A 21,424-nucleotide genomic window follows, 5' to 3' on the forward strand; every position below is an offset into this window, starting at 1 on the left:
ATTCTTTTTTTTACATTTCTATAAACCTTTTCTCGTGTTTACTTGAATACACCCCAGCAATTCAAAAATACCAACCTGGGCTGTGCAAAGTACAAGTGTTTACATGATTCTTTTGAGTATTCTCACAAAAGCGCATCCTTTAGTGCTATGTTTACTTATGAGACACTCAACAAAGATATGACAACACTTCAAAAATTCTGGAGGGAACTCTAAGAGAGGAAAACAACATGCTCAGTTAAATGAAAATGTACTTGAAATAAATGTTATAATTGTTAGGGAAGACTGGGAGAAAATCTCTCACTCTCCCCCAAATATTTCTTTTCTCAAAGGTTACAAGTGAAAATGAAAATTAAAGCCAAGTATGCTACCTTTTATAGCCCTTTTTCAGTATTGGTACTACATTTTTAGCTTAACTTTTGTTACTGGAATTTCTTACTACGTTTGGCTTACAAAATGTCATTCCATTTCTTGAAATAATTTAGCTGCTAACTTGGGATAATACTTAAAGAGGAATATGTGGTGTTAAGAAGGGGTTTTTGCTTATGTTATTTCTACAGCTCTATCAAATTTATGGTACACCAGAGGTATTCCTTCCCTCCCACTTTATATGTAATATCTAATATGTATAATAGAAGAAATGTATATTGTTTAGTAAGACTTTGTTTTTAGACATGATTGATAATGACAATGTATCTTCTTTGAGGAATGTCTGCTCTGAAATAAGCACTCTGAATTGTTTGAGAATGGAAGTAATGGTGAGAGGAGTCTTAGTTTACCTTGGTTTTTTTGTTTTGCTTGTTTTTGTTTCCCCCAAATAAAGAATACTGTTAACTAAATAAAAGAAAATGAAATGGCATTTGACCAATAACTTTGTTTATATCCTTCATGCTGGACAACTCTGTGAGATCATTAGTTTTATTACCCTTACTTGGCAAATGAGGGAATTGAGGCACGGTGAATTTGCATAACCTGCCAGGGTCCTGGGACCAATGAAGAGAAGCACTGAGATTGAGCCGGGGACTCAAATCTGTGTTCTCCTAAATCTGTATTCTCTTCATGATAGTATCCTACTCTCTATCCCTAGGATTCCTGGTACAAGGATAATTTCATTGTCATGGGTTTGGCTATTTTGAGATATTGAAAGAATAAGACTCTTTTCTCACTGTATACTAAATTAAACACCATACACTCATCTCTTTTCCGGAGATGAGTAACTCCAGAGTGATAAGGTGACACTTCTGTTTTATAAGTTGCTATAATGCCATTCAGTTTTACAAGATCTCATTATTAACACCTTTAACACTTTTATCCAAAGACTTTTGTTACTTTTATTTTATAGCCATATTTTTTGCTATCTTGTGAGACAAAGAATATCTCCTTCCTCGGGTTTCTGGATCCATAGGAATATCACTACCCAGAGAGACTCACCTAAACCTCAAGTTCCAGATATTTTTATGAGGGTTTCATTATATAGGCATGTTTGATTGTATTATTGGCCACATGACTGAACTCAATTTCCAACTCCTCTCGCCTACCCTAAGATCAGGCTGATATCACCTGGCTCAAAGCTCTCATTCTCTAATTACATGGTGGGACTTCCTGGCATGACTAACCTTCATCCTGAGTCATCTTGTTAGCATAAACTCAAATATAATTTCAGGGTCTCACCATAAATAACAAAGACATTTCTATCACTCAGGAAATTCCACAGAGTTAGGAGTTATCTCCCAGGAATCAGGGATAAGGAAGACCAGACAAATTCTTTATTAATACAACAGCTGCCAACAGGGGATGATTCTTGAACCCTTAAAACAAATCTACTAAAAACAACATTGTCATCACAGAAATTTTTTCACATACCACCCAGCAAACCAAAATTTATATTATAAATCAGGGAGCACCATGTAAGAAAACTAGAGAAATAGTTAGTGGTCAAATCTATAAATATTAACCAAATTTATGTAACTGTGTCTATCATATTTTAGGAGATTATTCCATCCTTCAGTATGTAGAAAGAAAATTGTATATGGGAGTTTAAGTTTGTTCATGGATTAAAAATAGTACATTCGTATTTAGCATCTGAATATAAAATCATTTCTAAAACCACAAAGATTATGTCAAAGAAACACAGAATTATAAACCTGGACTTTAGTGACTACTTGTACAACCCCTTTATTTTACAATTTTTTAGAAAATGAAAAATCAGATTCCTGTGCTTAAGGTAATTAATTCTTTAAAGATTTTCCATTTCAAACCATACCAGAAATATTATCATTTATCACAGGAACATAGTCTAATATTTAATAATCTTTGCATGTAGTACCAAATCTAAATTCCCTAATCTAATGATCCTGACTTGCCTTATTTTGTTGTAGGCTAAGAAGACAGTCAGCTTCCTTTGAATAGCAACTTTACATATATTGGGCCACTCTGCCAACAGCCATACCATTTCTTACTTTCTTCCAGTGATTGCGGCTACTACAGGACTCCTTCCGCAGGTGCCAGAGGTTCCACAGGTTCTTATAAGCTGAATTGTGGTTGTAGCCCATCAGTGTCACCTTAGGAAAACAAATCGTCATTAGAAGCTTGAAAATGCTTCACAAATTCAAATAATTATATAATTTTGACTATAATCATCCTGTTGTGCTATCAAATAGTACATATTATTCATGCTTTCTAATTATATTTTGTGCTCATTAATCATGCCCACCTCCCCTGCAACATCTACTATCCTACCGAGTTTCTGGTAGCCATCCTTCGACTCTCTATCTCCACGTGTTCAATTGTTTCGAGTTTTATATACCACAAATAAGTGAGAACATGTGATGTTTGTCTTTCTGTGTCTTGGTTATTTCACTTAACATAATGACCTCCACTTCCATCTATATTGTTGCAGGTAACTGAATCCCATTCTTTTTTATGGCTGAATAGTACACCACTGTGTACTATTATACTGTGTGTATGTATGTGTGTGTATATATATATATATACCTCATAATATACCTCACTTTCTTTATCTATTCATCTGTTAATAAACACTGGTTGCTTCCAAATCCTGGCTATTGTAAACAGTGCTGCAACGAACATGAGAGTGCAGATATCTCTTTGATACACTGATTTCCTTTCTTTTGGGTATATACTCAGCAGTGGGATTGCTGGATCATATGGTAGTTCTAATTCTAGTTTTTTGAGAAACCTCCAAACTGTTCTTCATAGTGGTTGTACTAATTTACATCCCCACCAACAGCGTATAACGGTTTTCTTTTCTCCACATCTCTCCAGCATTTGTTGTTGCCTGTCTTTTTGGAGAAAAGCCATTTTAACTGGGGTGAGATGACATCTCATTATAGTTTTGATTTGCATTTCTCTGATGATCAGTGATGTTGAGCACCTTTTCATATGCCTGTTTGCCATTTGTATGTATTCTTTTGAGAAATGTCTATTCAAGCCCTTTGTCCATTAGTTATTCAGATTACGAGATTTTTTACAATAGAGTTGTTTGAGTTTCTTATATATTCTGGTTATTAATCTCTTGTCAGATGGGGAGTTTGCAAATATTTTCTCCCATTCTGTGGGTTGTCTCTTCACTTTGTTGAATGTTTTGTTTGCTGTGTAGAAGCATTTTAACTCGATGTGATCCCATCTGTCCATTTTTTGTTGGTTGCCTGTGCTTGTGGGGTATTACCCAAGAAATTTTTGCCAAGACCAATGTCTTGGAGAGCTTCCCCCATGTTTTCTTATAGTAGTTTCATAGTTTGAGGTCTTATGTTTAAGTCTTTAATATATTGATTTGATTTTTGTATATGGTGATAGACAGGGGTTCAGCTTAATTTTTCTGCATATGGAAATCTAGTTTTTCAAGCACCATTTGTTGAAGAGATTGTCCTTTCTCCAATGTATGTTCTTGGCACCTTTGTCAAAAATGAGTTCACTGTAGGTGTATTAATTTGTTGCTGGGTTCTTTGTTCTATTCCATTGGTCTATGTATCTGCCTATATGCCAGTAGCATGCTGTTTTGGTTACCATAACTCCTTAGTATAACGTGAAATCAGGTAATGTGATTCTTCCAATTTTGTTCTTTTTGTTCAGGATAGCTTTGGCTATTCTGGATCTTCTGTGGTTCCATATAAATTTTTGGATTATATTGTATATTTTGTGAAAAATATCATTGGCATTTTGATAAAGATTTCATTGAATCTGTAGATTGCTTTGTTTAGTATGGACATTTTAACAATATTGATTCTTCTCATCCATGAACATAGAATATCTTTTTATTTTTTTGGTGTACTCTTTAATGTCTTTCATCAGTGTTTTATAGTTTTCATTGTAGAGATCTTTCACTTTTTGGTTAATTCCTAGGTAGTTAATTTTATTTGTGGCTACTATAAATGAGATTACATTTTGACTTGTTTTTTACATTGTTCACCATTGGCATATAGAAATGCTATTTATTGGCTTTTGTATGTTGATCTTGTATCTTGAATTTTACTGAACTTGTTTATCAGTTCTAATAGTTTTTTGGTGGAGTCTTTAGGTTTTTCCAAATATAAGATTATATCATTTGGAAACAAGGATAATTTAACTGTTTCTTTTCCAGCTTGAATGTCCTTCATTTCTTTCTCTTTTCTGATTGCTCTAGCTACGACTTCCAGTGCTATGTTGAATAACAGTGGTGACAGTGGGCATCCTTGTTGTCTTCCAGATCTTAGAGGAAAGCCTTTCAGTTTTTCCCAATTCAGTATGACACCAGCTTTGGGTCTGTCATAGATGGATTTTATTATGGTGAGGTATGTACCTTCTATACCAAGTTTGTTGAGGGTTTTTTATCATGAAGGGATGTTCAATTTTATCAAATGCTTTTTCAGCATGAATTGAAATGATTGTATGATTTTTGTCCTTCATTCTGTTGATATGATGTATCATATTGATTGATTTGTGTATATTGAACCATCCTCACATCCCAAGGACAAGTCTCACTTGGTCATGATAAACGATCTTTTTAATGTATTGTTGGATTTGGATTGTTAGAATTTTATTGAGAATTTTTGCATCAGGATTCATCACAGATGTTGGCCTGTAGTTTTCTTTTTTTGATGTGTCTTTATCTGGTTTCAGTATCAGGATAATACTGGCCTCATAGAATGAGCTTAGAAGTATTCCCTCCTCCTCTATATTTTGGAATAGTTTCAGTAGGATTGCTGTTAGTTCTTCTTTAAATGTTTGGTAGAAATCAGCAGTGTAGCCATCAAGTCCTAGGTGTTTCTTTACTGGGAGACGTTTTATTATGTCTTCAATCTTATTACTTATTATTGGTCTTTTCAAGTTTTGGATTTCTTCATGGTTCAATTTTGGTAGGTTGTATGTGCCAAGGAATTTATTCATTTCCTGTAAATTTTCCAATTTGTTGGCATATAGTTGCTGATAGTAGCCACTACTGATCCTTTGAATTTCGGCAGTATCAGTTGTAGTGTTTCCTTTTTCATATCTGATTTTATTTATTTGGGTCCTCATCCTTTTTTTTCTTTGTTAATCTGGCTAATGGTTTGCTGATTTTGTTTATCTTAGAAAAATCCTTTTTGTTTCATTGACTTTTTTGTATTGTTTTCTTCATTTCAATTTCGTTTACTTCTGCTTTGATCTTTATTATTTCTTTTCTCCTATTATTTTTGGGTTCAGTTTGCACTTGCTTTTCTAGTTCTTTAAGATGCATTGTTAGATTATTTATTTGAAGGTTTTTTCTTTTTTGATGTAGGCACTTACAGCTATAAACTTTCCTCTTAGTGCTGTTTTTGCTGTATCCCATAGGTTTTGGTATGTTATGTTTCCATTATCATTTCTTTTCCAGAAAGTTTTTCAATTTCCATCTTAATTTTTTCATTGACTCACTGATCATTCAAGAGCATATTGTTTAATTTCCACTGAGTTTGTATAGTTTCCAAAATTCCTCTTGTTGATTTCTAGTTTTATTCCATTGTTGTCAGAGAAGACGTTTGATATTGTTTAGATTTGTGTAAATGTTTTAATACTTGTTTTATGACCTAACATATGGTCTATCCTTGAAAATGATCCATGTGCTGAGAAAAAGAATGTGTATTCTGTAGCCTTTGGTTGAAATGTTCCATAAATATATATTAGATTCATTTGTTGTATAGTGCTGATTAAGTCCAATATTTTTTCTTGAGTTCCTGTCTGGGACATCTGTCCAATGTTGAAAGTGGAGTGTTGAAATCTCCAGCTATTATTGTACTGGGGTCTCTCTCTCTCTTTAGCTCTAATAATATTTTTTTATATAGCTGTGTGCTCCAGAGTTGGGTGCATATATATTTTAAATTGTTATATACTATTACTGGGTTGACTCCTTTATCATTATATAGTGACCTTCTTTGTCTCTTCTCACAGTGTTTGTTTTCAAATCTATTTTGTTTGATATAAGGATAACTACTCCTGTTCATTTTTTGTTTCAATTGGCATGGAATATCTTTTCACATCCTTTTATTTTCAGTCTATGTGTATCTTTATAAGTGAAGTGTGTTTCTTGTGGGCAACAGATCATAGAGTCCTGTATTTTCATCCATTTGGCCACTCTGTGTCTTTTGATCAGAGAGTTTAGTTCACTTATATTTAATGTGATTATTTACGTGTAGAAACTTACTCCTGCCACTTCGTTATTTGTTTTCTGGTTGTTTTGGGGTCTTCTCTCTTTTCTTTTCTTCCTTCCTGTCTTCCTTTCAGTGAAGATAATTTTCTCTTGTGCTTTAACTTCTTGCTTGTTTCTGTTGTGTTTTTTGATTTCAGGCTATCATGAGACTAGTAAATACTGTCTTGTAACTCATTATTTTAAACTGAAGACAACTTAACACTGATTGCATAAACACAGAAAGAAAACTCTACACTTTAATTTCATCAACTCACTTTTTAATTTTTTGTTGTTCCTTATGTCTTGTTGTACTGTTTATATCTTGAAAAGTTTTTGTAGTTATTACTTTTGATTGGTTCATCATTTAGTCTTTCTACTTAAGATAAGAGAAGTTTACACACCACCATTACAATGTTATCATAGTCTGTGTTTCTCTGTGTGCCTACTATTACCAGTGTACCAGTATTTTTACCTTCAGACAATTTCTTCTTGCTCATTAATATCATTTTCTTTCAGATTGAAAAACTCCCTTTAGCATTTCTTATAAGACAGGTCTGGTGTTGATGAAATTCCTCAGCTTTTGTTTGTCTGGGAAAGTCTTTATTTCTCCTTCATGCTTGAAGAATATTTCCACCAGATATACTATTCTAGCATAAAAGTTCTTTTCCTTCAGCACTTTAAACATGCCTTGCCACCCTCTCCTGGCCTGTCAGGCTTCCACTGAAAAGTCTGCTTTCAGATGTATTGGAGGTCCATTGAATGTTATTTGTTACTTTTCTCTTGCTGCATTTAGGATTCTGTCTTTGTCTTTGACTCTTGGGAGTTTGATTATTAGATGCCTTGAGTTAGTCTTCTTTGAGTTAATCTGCTTGGTGCTCCATAACCTTCTTGTACTCGAATGTTGATCTCTTTCTCCAGGTTTGGGAGGTTTTCTGTTATTCCTTTGAATAAACTTTTTACCCTTATCTGTTTCTCTACTTCTTCTTTAAAACCAATATCTCTGAGATTTGCCCTTTGGAGGCTATTTTCTAGATCTTATAGGTGTGCTATGTTGTTTTGGTTTGGTTTGGTTTGGTTTTCTTTTGTCTCTTATGACTGTGTATTTTCAAATAGGCTGTCTTCAAGTTCACTGATTCTTTCTTCTGCTTGATCAATTCTGCTATTAAGTGACTCTGATGCATTCTTCAGTATGTCAATTGCATTTTTCAACTCTCGAATTTCTGCTTGGTTCTTTCTCATTATTTCAATCTCTTTGTAAAATTAATCTGATAGAATTCTGAATTCCTTATCTCCGTTAATCTTGAATTTCTTTGAGTTTCCTCAAAATGGCCATTTTGAATTCTCTGTCTGAAAGGTCACACATCCTTATTTCTCCAGTATTGGTCTCTGATGCCTTATTTAGTTCATTTGGTGAGGTCATTTTCCTGGATCATCTTGATGCTTGTAGATGTTCATCTGTGTCTGGGCATTGAATAGTTAGGTATTTACTATAGACTTTGCAGTCTGGGCTTGTTTGTGCTTGTCCTTGCGAAGGCTTTTCAGATGTTTGAAGCTGCTTGGTTCCCAAGCCCAATATCACTGTGTTCCTTGCAGACTCGTAGAGGTACCATCTTGGTGATCTTGGAGAAGATCTAGAAGAAGGCTCTGGATTAATAGGCAGAGATTCTTGTTCATTTCCCTTAGTTTCTCCCAAACAGAGTCTCTTTCTCTGTGCTGAGCTGCCTGGAACTGGGATTATGATGATGCAAACACCCCTATGGCCACTATAACTGGGACTGCACTGGGTCAGGCCTAAAGACTCAGTCAGCACAGCACTGAGTCTTGTCCAAGGCCCACTATAACTACTACCTGGCTACCACCTATGTTCACTCAAGGCCCTAGGCCACTACAATCAGCAGGTGGCAAAGCCAGCCAAGTTTGTGTCCTTCCCTTCAGAGCGGCAAGTTCCTCCAGGCCCCAGGCAGGTCCAGAGATGCTGTCTGGGAGCCAAGGATTAGAGTGAAAAACATTAGAAATTTGCCTGACATTCTGTTCTACTATGGCTAAGCTAGTACTAAAACCATACTATAAAGTACTTCCTGCTCTTCCTTCCCCTTTCCACAGGGAGAAGAGCCTCTCCCTCTGAGCACCACCACCAGCAGCCCTTGGGCAGGGTTCTGTCAGGCCACCGGCAATTTTCACTTAAGCCCAAGGGTTCTTCTGTCAGCTTGTGGTGAATGCTGCCTGGCCTGGGATTCACCCTCTGCACAGTGGGTTCCCCTCTGACCCACAGAAGGTCCGGAAATGCTGTTCAAGAGCCTAGGCCTGGACTCAGAGACCCCGAGAGCCTGCTTGTTGCTCTACCCCACTGTGGCCAAGCTGGTACATAAGGTGCAAAACAAAGTCCCCTTTACTTTTCCCTATGCTTTTCTCAAGCAGGAGTCTTTCACCATAGTCACCACTGCTGGGAATGTGCTGGGTCACACATGTAGTAAGTGCGTCCCAAGTGCCCAAGGCTCACAGCATACTCCCTGGCTATCATTGATGGTTATTCAGGGCCCGAGGGCTCTTTAATCAGCAGGTGATAAATCCTTCCAAGACTGGATCTTTCTCTTCAAGACAATGGGTTCCCTTTTGTCCTAGAGTATGGCAAGAAATATTCTCTCCAGGAGCTAGGGCCTGGAATGGGGGCCTCATGACTGCCTGGTGCCCTCTCCTACTGTGGCTGAGCCGGTATCCAAGATGCAAGACAACGTCCTCTTTACTCTTTGCTCTCCTCGCCTTAAACAGAAGGAAGGACGCACTTTCATTGCTGTAAGTTGCACTTCCTGGGATTGGGGGAGGAGTGGCGCAAGCAATCCTTTAGCTGCTCTGGCTAGTGTCTCCCTAGGTCACATGCCACCCTAGTCTACTGGCTCTAATCCCAATCCAGCACTAGGAGTTGCCTAGGAATTGAAGTCCTTGTGTGCTAGACTGTCTTTCAAGTTTACCAAGGACCTTAGAGCATGTTGGCCCATGGTGGCAAGACTTGACAAGAAACTCAAGCTCTAACTGATGACATGCATAACTTCCCCTTGGCTAAGTCTGGTCCAAATGATCCCTCCATGTGTGAGCAAAGCCTGAGCAGAGCATGGATTTGCTCTCTGCTATGACAGGGTAGTACTGAGTTCAATGTAAAGTCCCCCAGTCACTGTGCTCTCCCTCCCCCACATACATAGACCCTCCGCACTTCATGGCCACTGCCGGGAGATAGGGGAAAGGTGGCATTGGCGATTCAAGACTGTCTCTCCAACCCTCCTCAATGCCATTTTCATTAACTTTTATGAAGATAAAACGAGGTACTGCGATTGCTTACCTGATTTTTTGTTTTTCTGATGGTGCTTTTCTGTATGCAGATAGTTGTTAAAATTTGGCCTTCCTGCAGGGGGTACAAATGGTATAGGGTTCTATTCTGCCATTTTGCTCTGCCCTCGTAATTTTTAACTGCAGTCTAAAAAATGCTTTCAAGTATTATTTACATAGATATTAAAATTTCCCTGATAGTTACCATATGTTTATTCTTCAGACGAACAGGCAGTGTAATGAAGATGATTGAGAAAGTGAAAATTGGAATGAGAAGGAGGTAGTCAGAATCAGATCATACTTTTTCACTAGTATTTGTTGAGTACTTGCCATTGGCAAGACACTGAGTATATCGCAGTGGATAAAATGGAACCTAAATTTCATGAAGCTTATTGTTTAATGAAAAAGAGAGATATTACATAAATGTCTTTTCTATGCAAAAAAATACATGCTTACAAACTGTGCTGTGTACTATGAAAAACCAAGGAAAGCTACTAAGAGAAGTTTTAATGTCGACTTCATTTAGATTGGCACTTGTCAGTAAAGTCTTCTCCGAAGATATGACAGAATAAATCACCTTCAGATTTATCCAGGTGAAGATTTGGAGTAGAAACATTTCAGGGGAAGAAACCACATATAGGAAGATGCTGAGGTAGAAAAGTGCTTGGTGAGTTTCAGGGAAAGTTTCATGTGACTAAAATTCAGTGAAGGATGGAGGGTGGCGCAAGATAAGGCTAGACAAAGAAGCAAGGATCATATGCAGCGCTTGCGATCATGCTAAGAATTTTGTAATTTAAGTGGAAAGGGAAATCAGGGAAAGATTTTGAGTAGACAGTCACATAATCATATTTGTATCTTTTAAATATTACTTTGCAGGGAATGTATTGGAAGGAAGCAAGAGAGGGAATGGGATTCTATGCCAAAAGGCAATGGGATAAGATGGTAGATTCGACTAGGGTGATGATAATGACAGAATTGAAGAAAAGTAGCTAAATTTAAGATACATACCAGAGATAGTACTGATAGGACATGACAGTGGACTAAATTTAGAAAAGAGGAATGAGGAGGTGTCAAAACTATCTATCTTTCAACACAGCAACTTGTTGGTTGATGGTGTCATTTAATGACATGGAGAAACCCTGCAGAAAGAGAATATCTGGTAGGGCTGAGATGTGGAAATCATGAGTTCAACTATTAAGACTATTAATTCCACTTGTGATCCAAATACTTCATTTACATTTTATAGTTACATAGCCAGATTCCTCAGTGTTTTTGAACCATGTCCCCCACTAGAAAAATCTTAACATAGATTTCAGAGTTCCTAGATCTAAGATGCTACTTTCAATCAAGGATCAATGAAAAGACTAATTAGAATTAACTTTTAAGGTAGACTTTTTGCCACAGATTAAAAAATAATATGTGCTTAATCTCAAATCGAACAATCCAGAGGAGAGTAATCAGCCAAAAATTTAGCTTGATGGCTAAAGCTTTTAAAACCTGATAGTCTGCCTTCCAGATCACACTACCTGCAATCTTAACCCAAACTTTTCTATACAATAACGTTTCAGGTGTTCTCTCTGGTGATGAATGCAAATTTGGGAGCAAATTTATGTTGCCTTCTTCTAAAATGAATTTAAAAGCAGCCCCCTACTAACTGAATGACTCACAAGCTGGAACTACTCGGCAGTGGCTGAGCATATTTGGAGGAATCAGAAGAGAAGCAGGCTTAGGAAGGGGTAGTGGGGTAGAAGTCAGAGTTCACCACAGGAGTCTCATGAGAAAGAATCCCAAAATCTACAGTGAAAGTAGAAAATACAGTCTATCTCTTTCAGTGGAAAATAGGTGGCCCAGTAGTTTCATAATTTCCACATTATACTTGAGTGGTAGGATCATAGCATCTAAAAACAATAGAGGGAGGGTAGTAATGACAACAATAATTTTAAAAATCCATTAAATGCATATCATGTTTCCAGAACTATACTATCTTCCAAAATTACCTCTGAACCCCTTTGAGGTAATGCCCTTATGACTAGCATTTTAGAGAACAGGAAACAAGGCTTAGAGCTCATAGGTCATTTGCCAAAAGCCATGCAGTTGGTGAATGAGAGCATGAACAGCCAGATATGTCTGATTCCAGAAGCGATGTTTTCTGCTACTATGCCACACTGCACCAGCACACAAATAAAAGATGAAACTAAAAAACCCATTTAGTCAGGTGTGCTGGTGTGCATTTGTAGTCCTAACTACTGCAGGAGGATTGCTTGAGCCCAGGAGGTCGAGGATGCAGTAAGCTATGATCACCACCACTGTACACCAGCCTGGGAAACAGTGAGACCCCGTCTCAATAAATTAACTAATTAATTAAAAATTGCAGTAGTTTTTAGTGTTAAAGATAGGGAAAAAAAGTAAAAACTGTATATACATTGGTTGCCAAATATTTTTAAATCCAAAATAAGGGAAATGTCTCTGCTATGCTGGGCCATCCTTTCATGCCATGTGGGTTCTGAAGACACAGCTGACTACTCGCCGTTATTGAAAACTACCTTGAGCTTTTGAACAGCATAATTTCTTACAAATTTGCAGATACTTGAATTTTATAACATAGCTCTTGTCATTGTGTATTTCTTCCCATACTCTTCAAAAAGTTGTTAACCTCCTCAGCATCACATAACATTTCCATGTAACAAACCTGCACATGCACCCCTGTATCTAAAAGTTGAAATTTAAAATAAAAGAATACTATTTAACAACCACCAGAAATAATAAAGTTACTTCACCACATTTTTTAAAGTTGTTAACCTATAATTCATTTTTTAATGTTTGTGATATGAATTCATTTTTCTTCATCTGGTCTTTATCACCATACCCCTAGCCCTCAATCACTTTAGTTGAACACAAATTATGTGTTGATAAGGGATGTCTAGTGGGAAAAAATTACTTTAGTTTGAGTTTTTAAAAACCAGTAAGAAAAAAGCAATGAGATATTTCAATTCAATTTTTAGTGGAGTTCTAAATATGATGGTTACGTAGTTATGGTAATTTCTGCAAATGATGCAAATAAAATGAAGAATATGAAACTTTACCTCTCACCCTTCAGAAACACAGGAATGGCCCACTCAACCTCCAATACCACCTATCCTCTTTCTCACAGTAGCAAGATAGTGGCTCCCGTTTTTGGCATCCTCAACTACAGCTGACGGAACTGAGTTTTGAACAATAAACAGAGTTTACGAGATAAGAAAAGGGCATTCCAATTGAGGAAGACAGTGTGTACAGTATACAGCAATGACATGAAGGAAATCATCAGAAATTGGGGCGATGAGTGCTGATAGAAGATGAGGCTATATAGGTAGGTTGGGACCAAATTTTGAGGGCCTTTTATGCTGTATCAAGGAATTTGAACAAGTATTTAGGTAATGGCAAACCATTGTCAAGCTGTTTTCTTTCTGCATTCAGGCACTTCATATACTTTCTTCCCCTCCTGTTCTTATTTAGGTTTAAAAACAAAGCTAACCATACCTCTAACTTTTTCCATATCAGTTGGCTGCATATTTCTGCAATTTAAACCATTTAGCAGCCTGATACTATGATTCTGTGTATGTGAAACTGTTATTTGGCATGAAGACAGTCATTAATTTAAAAGAACCTATTTGAGTGGAATTTTTGAAGATTTTTTCCAAGCAATTGAAAAATATAAACAGAAAAATAAAAAATAATTTTGGAGAAAAAAATACCTGTCAACTACTGAAGCCATGAGTGTTCTATTTCTAAAAGACACATTTCATTTTGTATTACTGTGTAATTTTCCTCTATGCCTTTTTTTTTTAACTGGAGTCATTTTATGTACAAGAGCTTGACTTCAAATCAACTAAGTTCCCAGAATATTTGGCTGTTTCAGTACCTTCAACTTTCACTATAAGGGCTTCTACTTCAAAAAAAATTACTCTGTTGAATTTTACCACATTATCCAATCAAAAGTGTGTGCTTCTCCTAAGGCAGGGAACGTTGTTACTGCTGGCCCACATGCTGAAAGGACAACAGAAATGTGGAAAACTTGGTAGAAACTGTAGAGCAGACAAAATAAAATCTTAACAGCAGCCTAATGAACTTGGAAGGTGTTCTGTTCCTCTAATAAACATTGGTTTTATTTTGCGGGAAGTGCTTAGTTTTGTTTGTAATAAGTGTCTAACATTTAACTTGTTGACGTATGGGCAATAGGAAAACAGGTGGCTATGACAAGGATGTGCAAAATAGAGGCTCTTTCAAATTATTCATTAAAATCACTAGATCTGTCTCACCACCCCTCAAACACAGATGCATCAACATAAAGACTGGTGAAATGGCTAACAGGCTTCATGACGTCTAGAGGTGTTAATACTTATATCACTTTAATTTTACCACACAATTAAGTAATGATGCATTTAAATATATATATTTACAGTACATTTGAAAATCTTACTGTAAAAATAGGATCAAGATAAATCTTTACACGCTCCAATTAACATTTGCTTGGTCTTAGGAGCACGGCATTCCAACGGACATGGGCTACGCTGTGGCCCCTCACCATTCGGGCGTCTACCCTGTACATGTTCAGCTTTACGAGGCCTGGAAGAAGGTCTGGAATATTAAAATCACCAGCACTGAAGAATATCCACATCTGAAGCCAGCTAGATACCGGAGGGGTTTTATCCACAAAAACATCATGGTGAGCTTCCTCCAGTATGCATAGGGTACAACTAATTCTGCAAGATTTCATTCCTCACTTGAAGAAAGAAAAACACAAATGTTAGAAGCATAAATGTAGGAAAAGCTCCATGCTGCAGGAAGCATATTTGTCATATCTAAGCAGAAAATGTTTTAATTAAAATCACTTCTTTTCAATTCTTCAAATATAACTGAAAAAGGTTTTGTTACTGACATTACCACTGGTAAGCAGGCACTGATGTTAAAATACTAAAAAAAAATTACATTTAACTTGCAGATAATTTTTAGTAGACATCACTTCTTCAAAATGTTATTCAGTATGAAAAACTAACACCAACTCTGTCTATATTAACCATGCTGCTCTTTGACAAGCCAGTCAAACTGTGTTCTTCTATTTACCATGCCAGGCTAAAAAAGAACTCAACCATTTGCAGCCAGAAGCCACATGTGAAGCCCTGCATAATCATTCACATATAATAATATAGAGCAAAAATGACAGGTGATGCTAATTAAATCATTTGCATACACCATCTAATTCTATCCTGGGCTTCTCTGTTTTGTTTTTTACAATTTCAGCAAATGTATATTGTCAAAATATGCTACTACCTCTCAAAGTAAGCAATTAAATCCTAATTTATTCCCAAATCAGAAAATCCTAAGAAAGTCCTGGTAAAGCTAGGAATGGGCCTCCTAATTTAGAATCACACACTGGGAAGAAACACCACAGAAGAACACTATGTGATGAGCCACCGTAACACTCTGTTGAACTGAGATGTCTGAAGAGATGTCTACCCTTTAGAATTAGGTTATAACTGACTTCTTTTCAGAGAGTTTTTCAATGTCTGCAAAAATTACAGAGTGGATAGACATATAGCTTAGATCATCTCCCATCTTGACTTTTCCCTCAATAAAAACTGTTGTAAATGCTAGACGGGGACATAATGGCCACATTTTATCCCAATCTGCCCTTCCTCTGTACTGAAAATGAACCTACTGTGGCTCAAGCTGCCAGAATTCTGACCAGAGGGAGTTTAGAAGACCTGGGATATATTTTTTCATTTCTCCTGAAAACACATTTTATCTGTATTATAAATGCATGAATCATGCAGGTAATCAAGGCTCTAACAGATTTCCTGTTTTGATGGAACTGTCCCTGTGGGTCTGCTTTTGCAGCAATCTGTGGAAACCTATATTTGGCTTGTGGGCTCTTGGATGAGAGTTTCCAAGTGGGAAATGTTCAGCAGACAGTTGATTACACAATAAGCGAGAGAAAATAAGACTAGGAGCCATCCAAATAGAGAAGCAAGTAGAGACCACAGGAGCCAATATGCCCTCCTAGGGAGAGAATGCATCTAGAAATAGGGAACTGAGGAGTGAACTTTAGATCACACTCTTATTTTGCTGTATGAGAGCAACTTTTTTCTGATGATCCATTCCCAAATCCAACTCAAAAGGTCTCATTATCTTCCCTTCGAACCAGCTATTGATTGTGCCATTATCCTTAATTCAGTTCTGTAATTCAAACATCATTCTATCCCCCCACCACCACTTCCAATCAGTGTCTATATTTCATCAATAATTCCTTTATATCTTTTTTATTTCCTTTCCCACTGCCACCATCTTAATTTACTTCCTTGACTTTCATGTGTGAACCTGGTGCTGCTTCCTACTTTATCTATTTACAGGTTCCATCCACCACCTCACTGCAGTCTATCCCATAGACAGTGCCAACCTTTTAATCTTTCTAAAATGCTGCCTTTATCCTGGCCTTCCTAACCTTGATTAGTTCCAGTTGCTTCCATATCCCCTAATGTGCCCTTCAGGTACCTGAAAACCATCTGGACTGTCTACCTTTCTATTTCCTATTTCCCTATGGCTGAAGCACACTCACTCCAACCAAACCCCATAATAGTATTGCTGTTACCATGCCTGTGTCATTCTTTCCACCTTGAGAGACTTTCTGGCCACTATCTACCTATTTTTATTCCCTTTATTCTTTAATATCAAGTCCCATATCTTAAATAATTGAAAACAAAGCATCTTAGTATATAGCAACTCAATACCTAACTCATACCTACAGGGATCTTATTCTCCTCTGAATTCCTACAACACATCATTTTGTATTTTCATCAGGAACATAAACACCAATTACACTTTAAGCTGTTTGAGCCCTAACCAAAGTCTCCGGACCCCTAGTTTTATTGCATTTTCAACTGAGTCATTTTCCTTCAGCCAAGACCTGATGGAAACCAGCACTCTCTACTCTAATCTCTGGTTGTTGAATATGACTCTCTGGAAAGAACCAGTATATTAGTCCATTCTCACATTGCTATGAGTAAATACCCAAGACTGGGTAATTTATAAAGGAAAGAGGTTTAATGGACTCACAGTTCAGCATGGCTGGGGAGACCTCAAGAAACTTACAATCATGGCGGAAGGCAAAGGGGAAGCAAAGCACCTTCTTCACAAAGCAACAGGAAGGAGAAGTGCAGAGCAAACAGGGAAGAGCCCCTTATAAAATCATCAGGTCTTGTGAGAACTCACTCGCTATCACAAGAACAGCATGTGGGAAACTGTCCCCATGATTCAGTTACCTCCACCTGGTCTCTCCCTTGACATATGAGTATTATGGGGATTACAATTTAAGATGAGATTTGAGTGAGGACACAAACCCTAACCATATCAGCCAGAGACCTCTAAAAAATTAGACTACACATCCTATCTACTTACTGTTTTTAATGGAAATGCCCATTGGTAGAGACTCATTAATCCGGCTGTAAACCCTCTAAGTGGTCTTTATTGGTATCTCCCCAGAAGTATTTGTTGGCAGTTGCTCCTGAATGAGCCTTAGGTACAGGATATTGGCTTCAGTCCACATTGGCCAAGATTCTTGTTGATCATGGCTTTCATAATAAACTCCCAGCTATTTTCAGCAGCAATAGGGTTCCCAGGGGTTCATCGGCATCTCAAAGCTTGACTTTGATACTGTTACATTCCCAGAACCAATTCTAGGGGGCAGTCCACAGCAGAATGCCTAAAAATGTTTCTCATCCTTTCCGTAGCATAAGAAAGCTGTTTCAAGGAACATGCTCATCATTCGGTGCCACTGCATTTATGGAGCAAGGCAGTGGAATATGACCCTTATCACACCCCTGATCATCTCCTTAGCCTCCTGTAGTGGTCTACTGACTCCCCTAGGGCTCTCTATGGGGTTCATACCCTCAGCAGGAGTAGTGCTCCTGCAGTTGCAGGGTAAAGCTTGCCACTTCCTCTTCACTGCATTGAAATTCAAATAATTTGAGAAATAGACAAAATTCAAATATCTTTTTGCTTCTCTCTTCGTTTTGCACAGAATCAGCTAGGCAATCAAGTCCCAAAGATGGCTCTGTATATATCCTATAATTTTCCAAGCAAAATATTCAAACTGAACCCTAGAAGTGATTCAGTCATAGTCATACACTTTTAAAATGTTAAATGCCATTTAACACGTGAGCATTTTATTATTTAGCTTTTGGGTCTTTCCCATTACCCCGATATAGCTTAAATCCTTCAAGAGTAGAAAACATATATCTTTCTGTTCTCTCACATGGGCTGGCATGGAACTAGGATATGGATCTAGTATTCTAGCATAAAACTAACTCCATGCAACATATTAACATACAGTCCATAGCTAGTTCCACTAGCACTTAACTAAATCTATTCTGTGGGCTAGCATAGAGTTTAGAATAAATATTTGTTAAATAAATGAATAAATAATATATAAAGTATTTATTCCAAATGCTTTCCAAATTCAAAATTTCATTTTTAATTTCCAAATATTACATTTATAATAGTTGTTAGGAAATATATTTAATGCCATTAGAATGCATTTGCATTTAGTTGTTTTTTGTTATTATTTTTGTGTATAGATAGGATCATGAGGATGCATAATGCTTTTAAACATAGACATCATCAGAGCTAATATTTTATACCTAAACAGAAGTTTTTGAACTATTTTATTAAGATAAAATAGCTTCTAAGGATATAACTTCTACCAACTTACCAAAATAAATAGGATATATAGAGTTTTTATTTATGCAGATATACTGATTGAGCTGTCTGTCCAAGGACTAGATTATACAATAGGTTGTATTATATAACCAGTATTATATAATACTATCCAAGGGCTAGATGAAAATTTATTTTAATACACATTCAAACTAAAATAAAAAATAAAAATAAAATAAAATAAAATAAAAACACTAGTATATTTCTACAGGGTTGCAAAACATGGGAAGTCCTGGACAGGTAATATTTTGAAAGCATTTACTGAACCAAATGTGCTTTAAGACTCAAGACATAGAACATGAAGATTGATTTACTTAGGACAATAAGCAGAAGACCTGCCCCTATATGATTTTGTAACATTTGTAGCTCTCTGAAGTATACTCATTAATGTTCTGCTACTTCAAATGTATAGTGACAAACACAGGTCACCATGAAGTCATTGTAAAATATTCTGCTTAAGGCTTTATTATCTTGCACAACTTTAATTCACACCTTCTTTTATAATTGCAAAAGGCTATAAAAATTTGAAAAACCTTATCACGAGTGTATATAATTGAAGCAGATAATATATATACAAAGGATGAAGAGAAGACCTCTTACTAAATGACCTTTTATCATTTTGTTGTTACACTTTCTAAAAGTAACAAACCAAGTGAATAATCTCTTTCTTACAGTAGGAACTGGCAGGCTTCACACTTAGAATCTGAGGTAATTACTATAGCCTGCAGTAGTCCTTTCAGACGAGAACAGATACTGTGATTTGTGTCTCAAATATTCATTCTAATTTAAAATGTCATTCCCTAAGAAGCACATTGAGTTGATAACTGACTTCATTTTCTAATGCATGGCAGAATTTGGCAGAAAATATTTTCTTAAAATTATTGCCTATTAAGATTACAGTATAGCACAGACAATCCAGTACTTTTTTTAAAGTCTCATTTTTACTTCTTTTTTTTTAATCTCTTAAGATGCTAGAACCTACTAGGCTTCATAAAAGAAGTACTCACTTTGATATTTAAAACAGACAAGTAGCTAAAATAACACAACACCTATTTTAGTTTTAAAATATTTCTTCAACATTCTTCACTATTCCTTCCATATTAACATCACCTTCCCTTGCCTAGAGTATGATAGATTGTCCAGGCCCTAGTTAGACCTGAATAATTCACTAGCTTGTGCATCATCTTGCGTGAGCAAAAAGCTAAGTTTCAACAAATTGATTGAAAAAAAAAAGCTTTTCCTTACTTTTTTCATTTTTCCTTCAGGTTCTCCCAAGACAAACCTGTGGGCTTTTCACTCACACCATTTTCTACAAAGAATATCCAGGGGGTCCTAAAGAGCTGGATAAGAGTATCCAAGGAGGAGAACTTTTCTTCACTGTCGTCCTCAACCCTGTAAGTACTTTATTCTCCAAATAAATAGTGAAAAATGATAGGGCTGGCAAAAATTACCCTGGCAAAGAGGCTAGGGATTGGGCAGTCATCAGCCAAGCCAATATGAAGTTCTAGCTCTGAAACAGTAGTAAAAACTAAATGGAACCACATCTAGAAATGGGAACAAACCAATTCTACAAGTAGCAGTAACATGAGGAACTCATGGCAGAACCAGGGAAGTGCTCCAGCGGATCCTCCTTTGCATTGCAAAGTGATCAGAAGCTTTCACGGAGAATAAAATTTTTCACCTGTAAAACTCTCCTATTTCCACGGGGAACCATTTTTTTTTCCATTTAGACAACAGTTACCTCTATTATTATTTTTATTTTACTATTTAAAGTTAACGTAGAAGCAAAATAGTAGAGGAATTAGGTAAGCAAATCTAGTTATATTTTCTACTTCATGTTAGATTCGTCTTGCTAGGTCATAGGCTGAAGCAGAGCAGGCCTTTTTTTTTTTTTTTTTTGAGATGGAGTCTCACTCTGTCACTCAGGCTCGAGTGCAGTGGCGCGATCTCGGCTCACTGCAAGCTCCGCCTCCCGGGTTCACGCCATTCTCCTGCCTCAGCCTCCCGAGTAGCTGGGACCACAGGCGCCTGCCACCACACCGGGCTAATTTTTTGTATTTTTAGTGGAGACGGGGCTTCACTGTGTTAGCCAGGATGGTCTCAATCTCCTGACCTTGTGATCTGCCTGCCTCAGCCTCCGAAAGTGCTGGGATTACAGGCGTGAGCCACCGCGCGTGGCCGGGCTACTCTTTTACTTCTTCATACTTGTGTGTCAGCTCCACAATGAACCATTTGCATATATTTCTGCTTGAGGCAAGTATTAGAAAGTTGTGTAGAGAAAGAACAAATGGAAAGTTTATGTTAATCTTGGACACTAATTGGACTAACTGAGCAAATTCCTTAACAAACCTCGCTATTTTTCAGGCCTTTATGAATGATATTTGGCAATTTTATGTCTTGAGGAGGAGATTCATAAGAATAAAGGTGGCAGGTTGGGGGAGCCGCACAAAACTTGTTCTTTCCTGATTCAGAAAACTTTCAGTAGACAATTACTTTCAGAAAAAAATCCCTAGACTCAAAATAAATGACAAATCTTGTCAGATGCCACAAGACAGACAAGGAACCCAAAGCTAACGTTATCTGGCACACCAACTCTAATATTGGAAGCAATTCTACTCACCTGGAAACAAAAGGTTAAGAAGCCCACATCTGGATTCAGCCCACATCTAGCCGGAGGCTGGACTACTATAATTAGTTAGTGATGTCTGTCTTGGA

General features: G+C 36.9%; 1 protein-coding gene across 3 annotated transcripts in view; it reads left to right on the forward strand.

The window, feature by feature from the left end:
- NDST3 (N-deacetylase and N-sulfotransferase 3) overlaps nt 1–21,424 on the forward strand; it is a 202,815-nt gene that overhangs the window by 69,464 nt on the left and 111,927 nt on the right. For all 3 annotated transcript variants that reach the window (XM_001147455.6, XM_009448191.4, XM_016952107.3), the window contains exons 4-5: nt 14,478–14,663; nt 19,975–20,103. In XM_001147455.6, coding sequence (XP_001147455.1) covers nt 14,478–14,663; nt 19,975–20,103 — 315 coding nt within the window. The remainder of the gene's footprint in view (nt 1–14,477; nt 14,664–19,974; nt 20,104–21,424) is intronic.

This window comes from Pan troglodytes, chromosome 3, assembly GCF_028858775.2.
Source record: "Pan troglodytes isolate AG18354 chromosome 3, NHGRI_mPanTro3-v2.0_pri, whole genome shotgun sequence".
Classification (NCBI taxonomy): Eukaryota; Metazoa; Chordata; class Mammalia; order Primates; family Hominidae; genus Pan; species Pan troglodytes.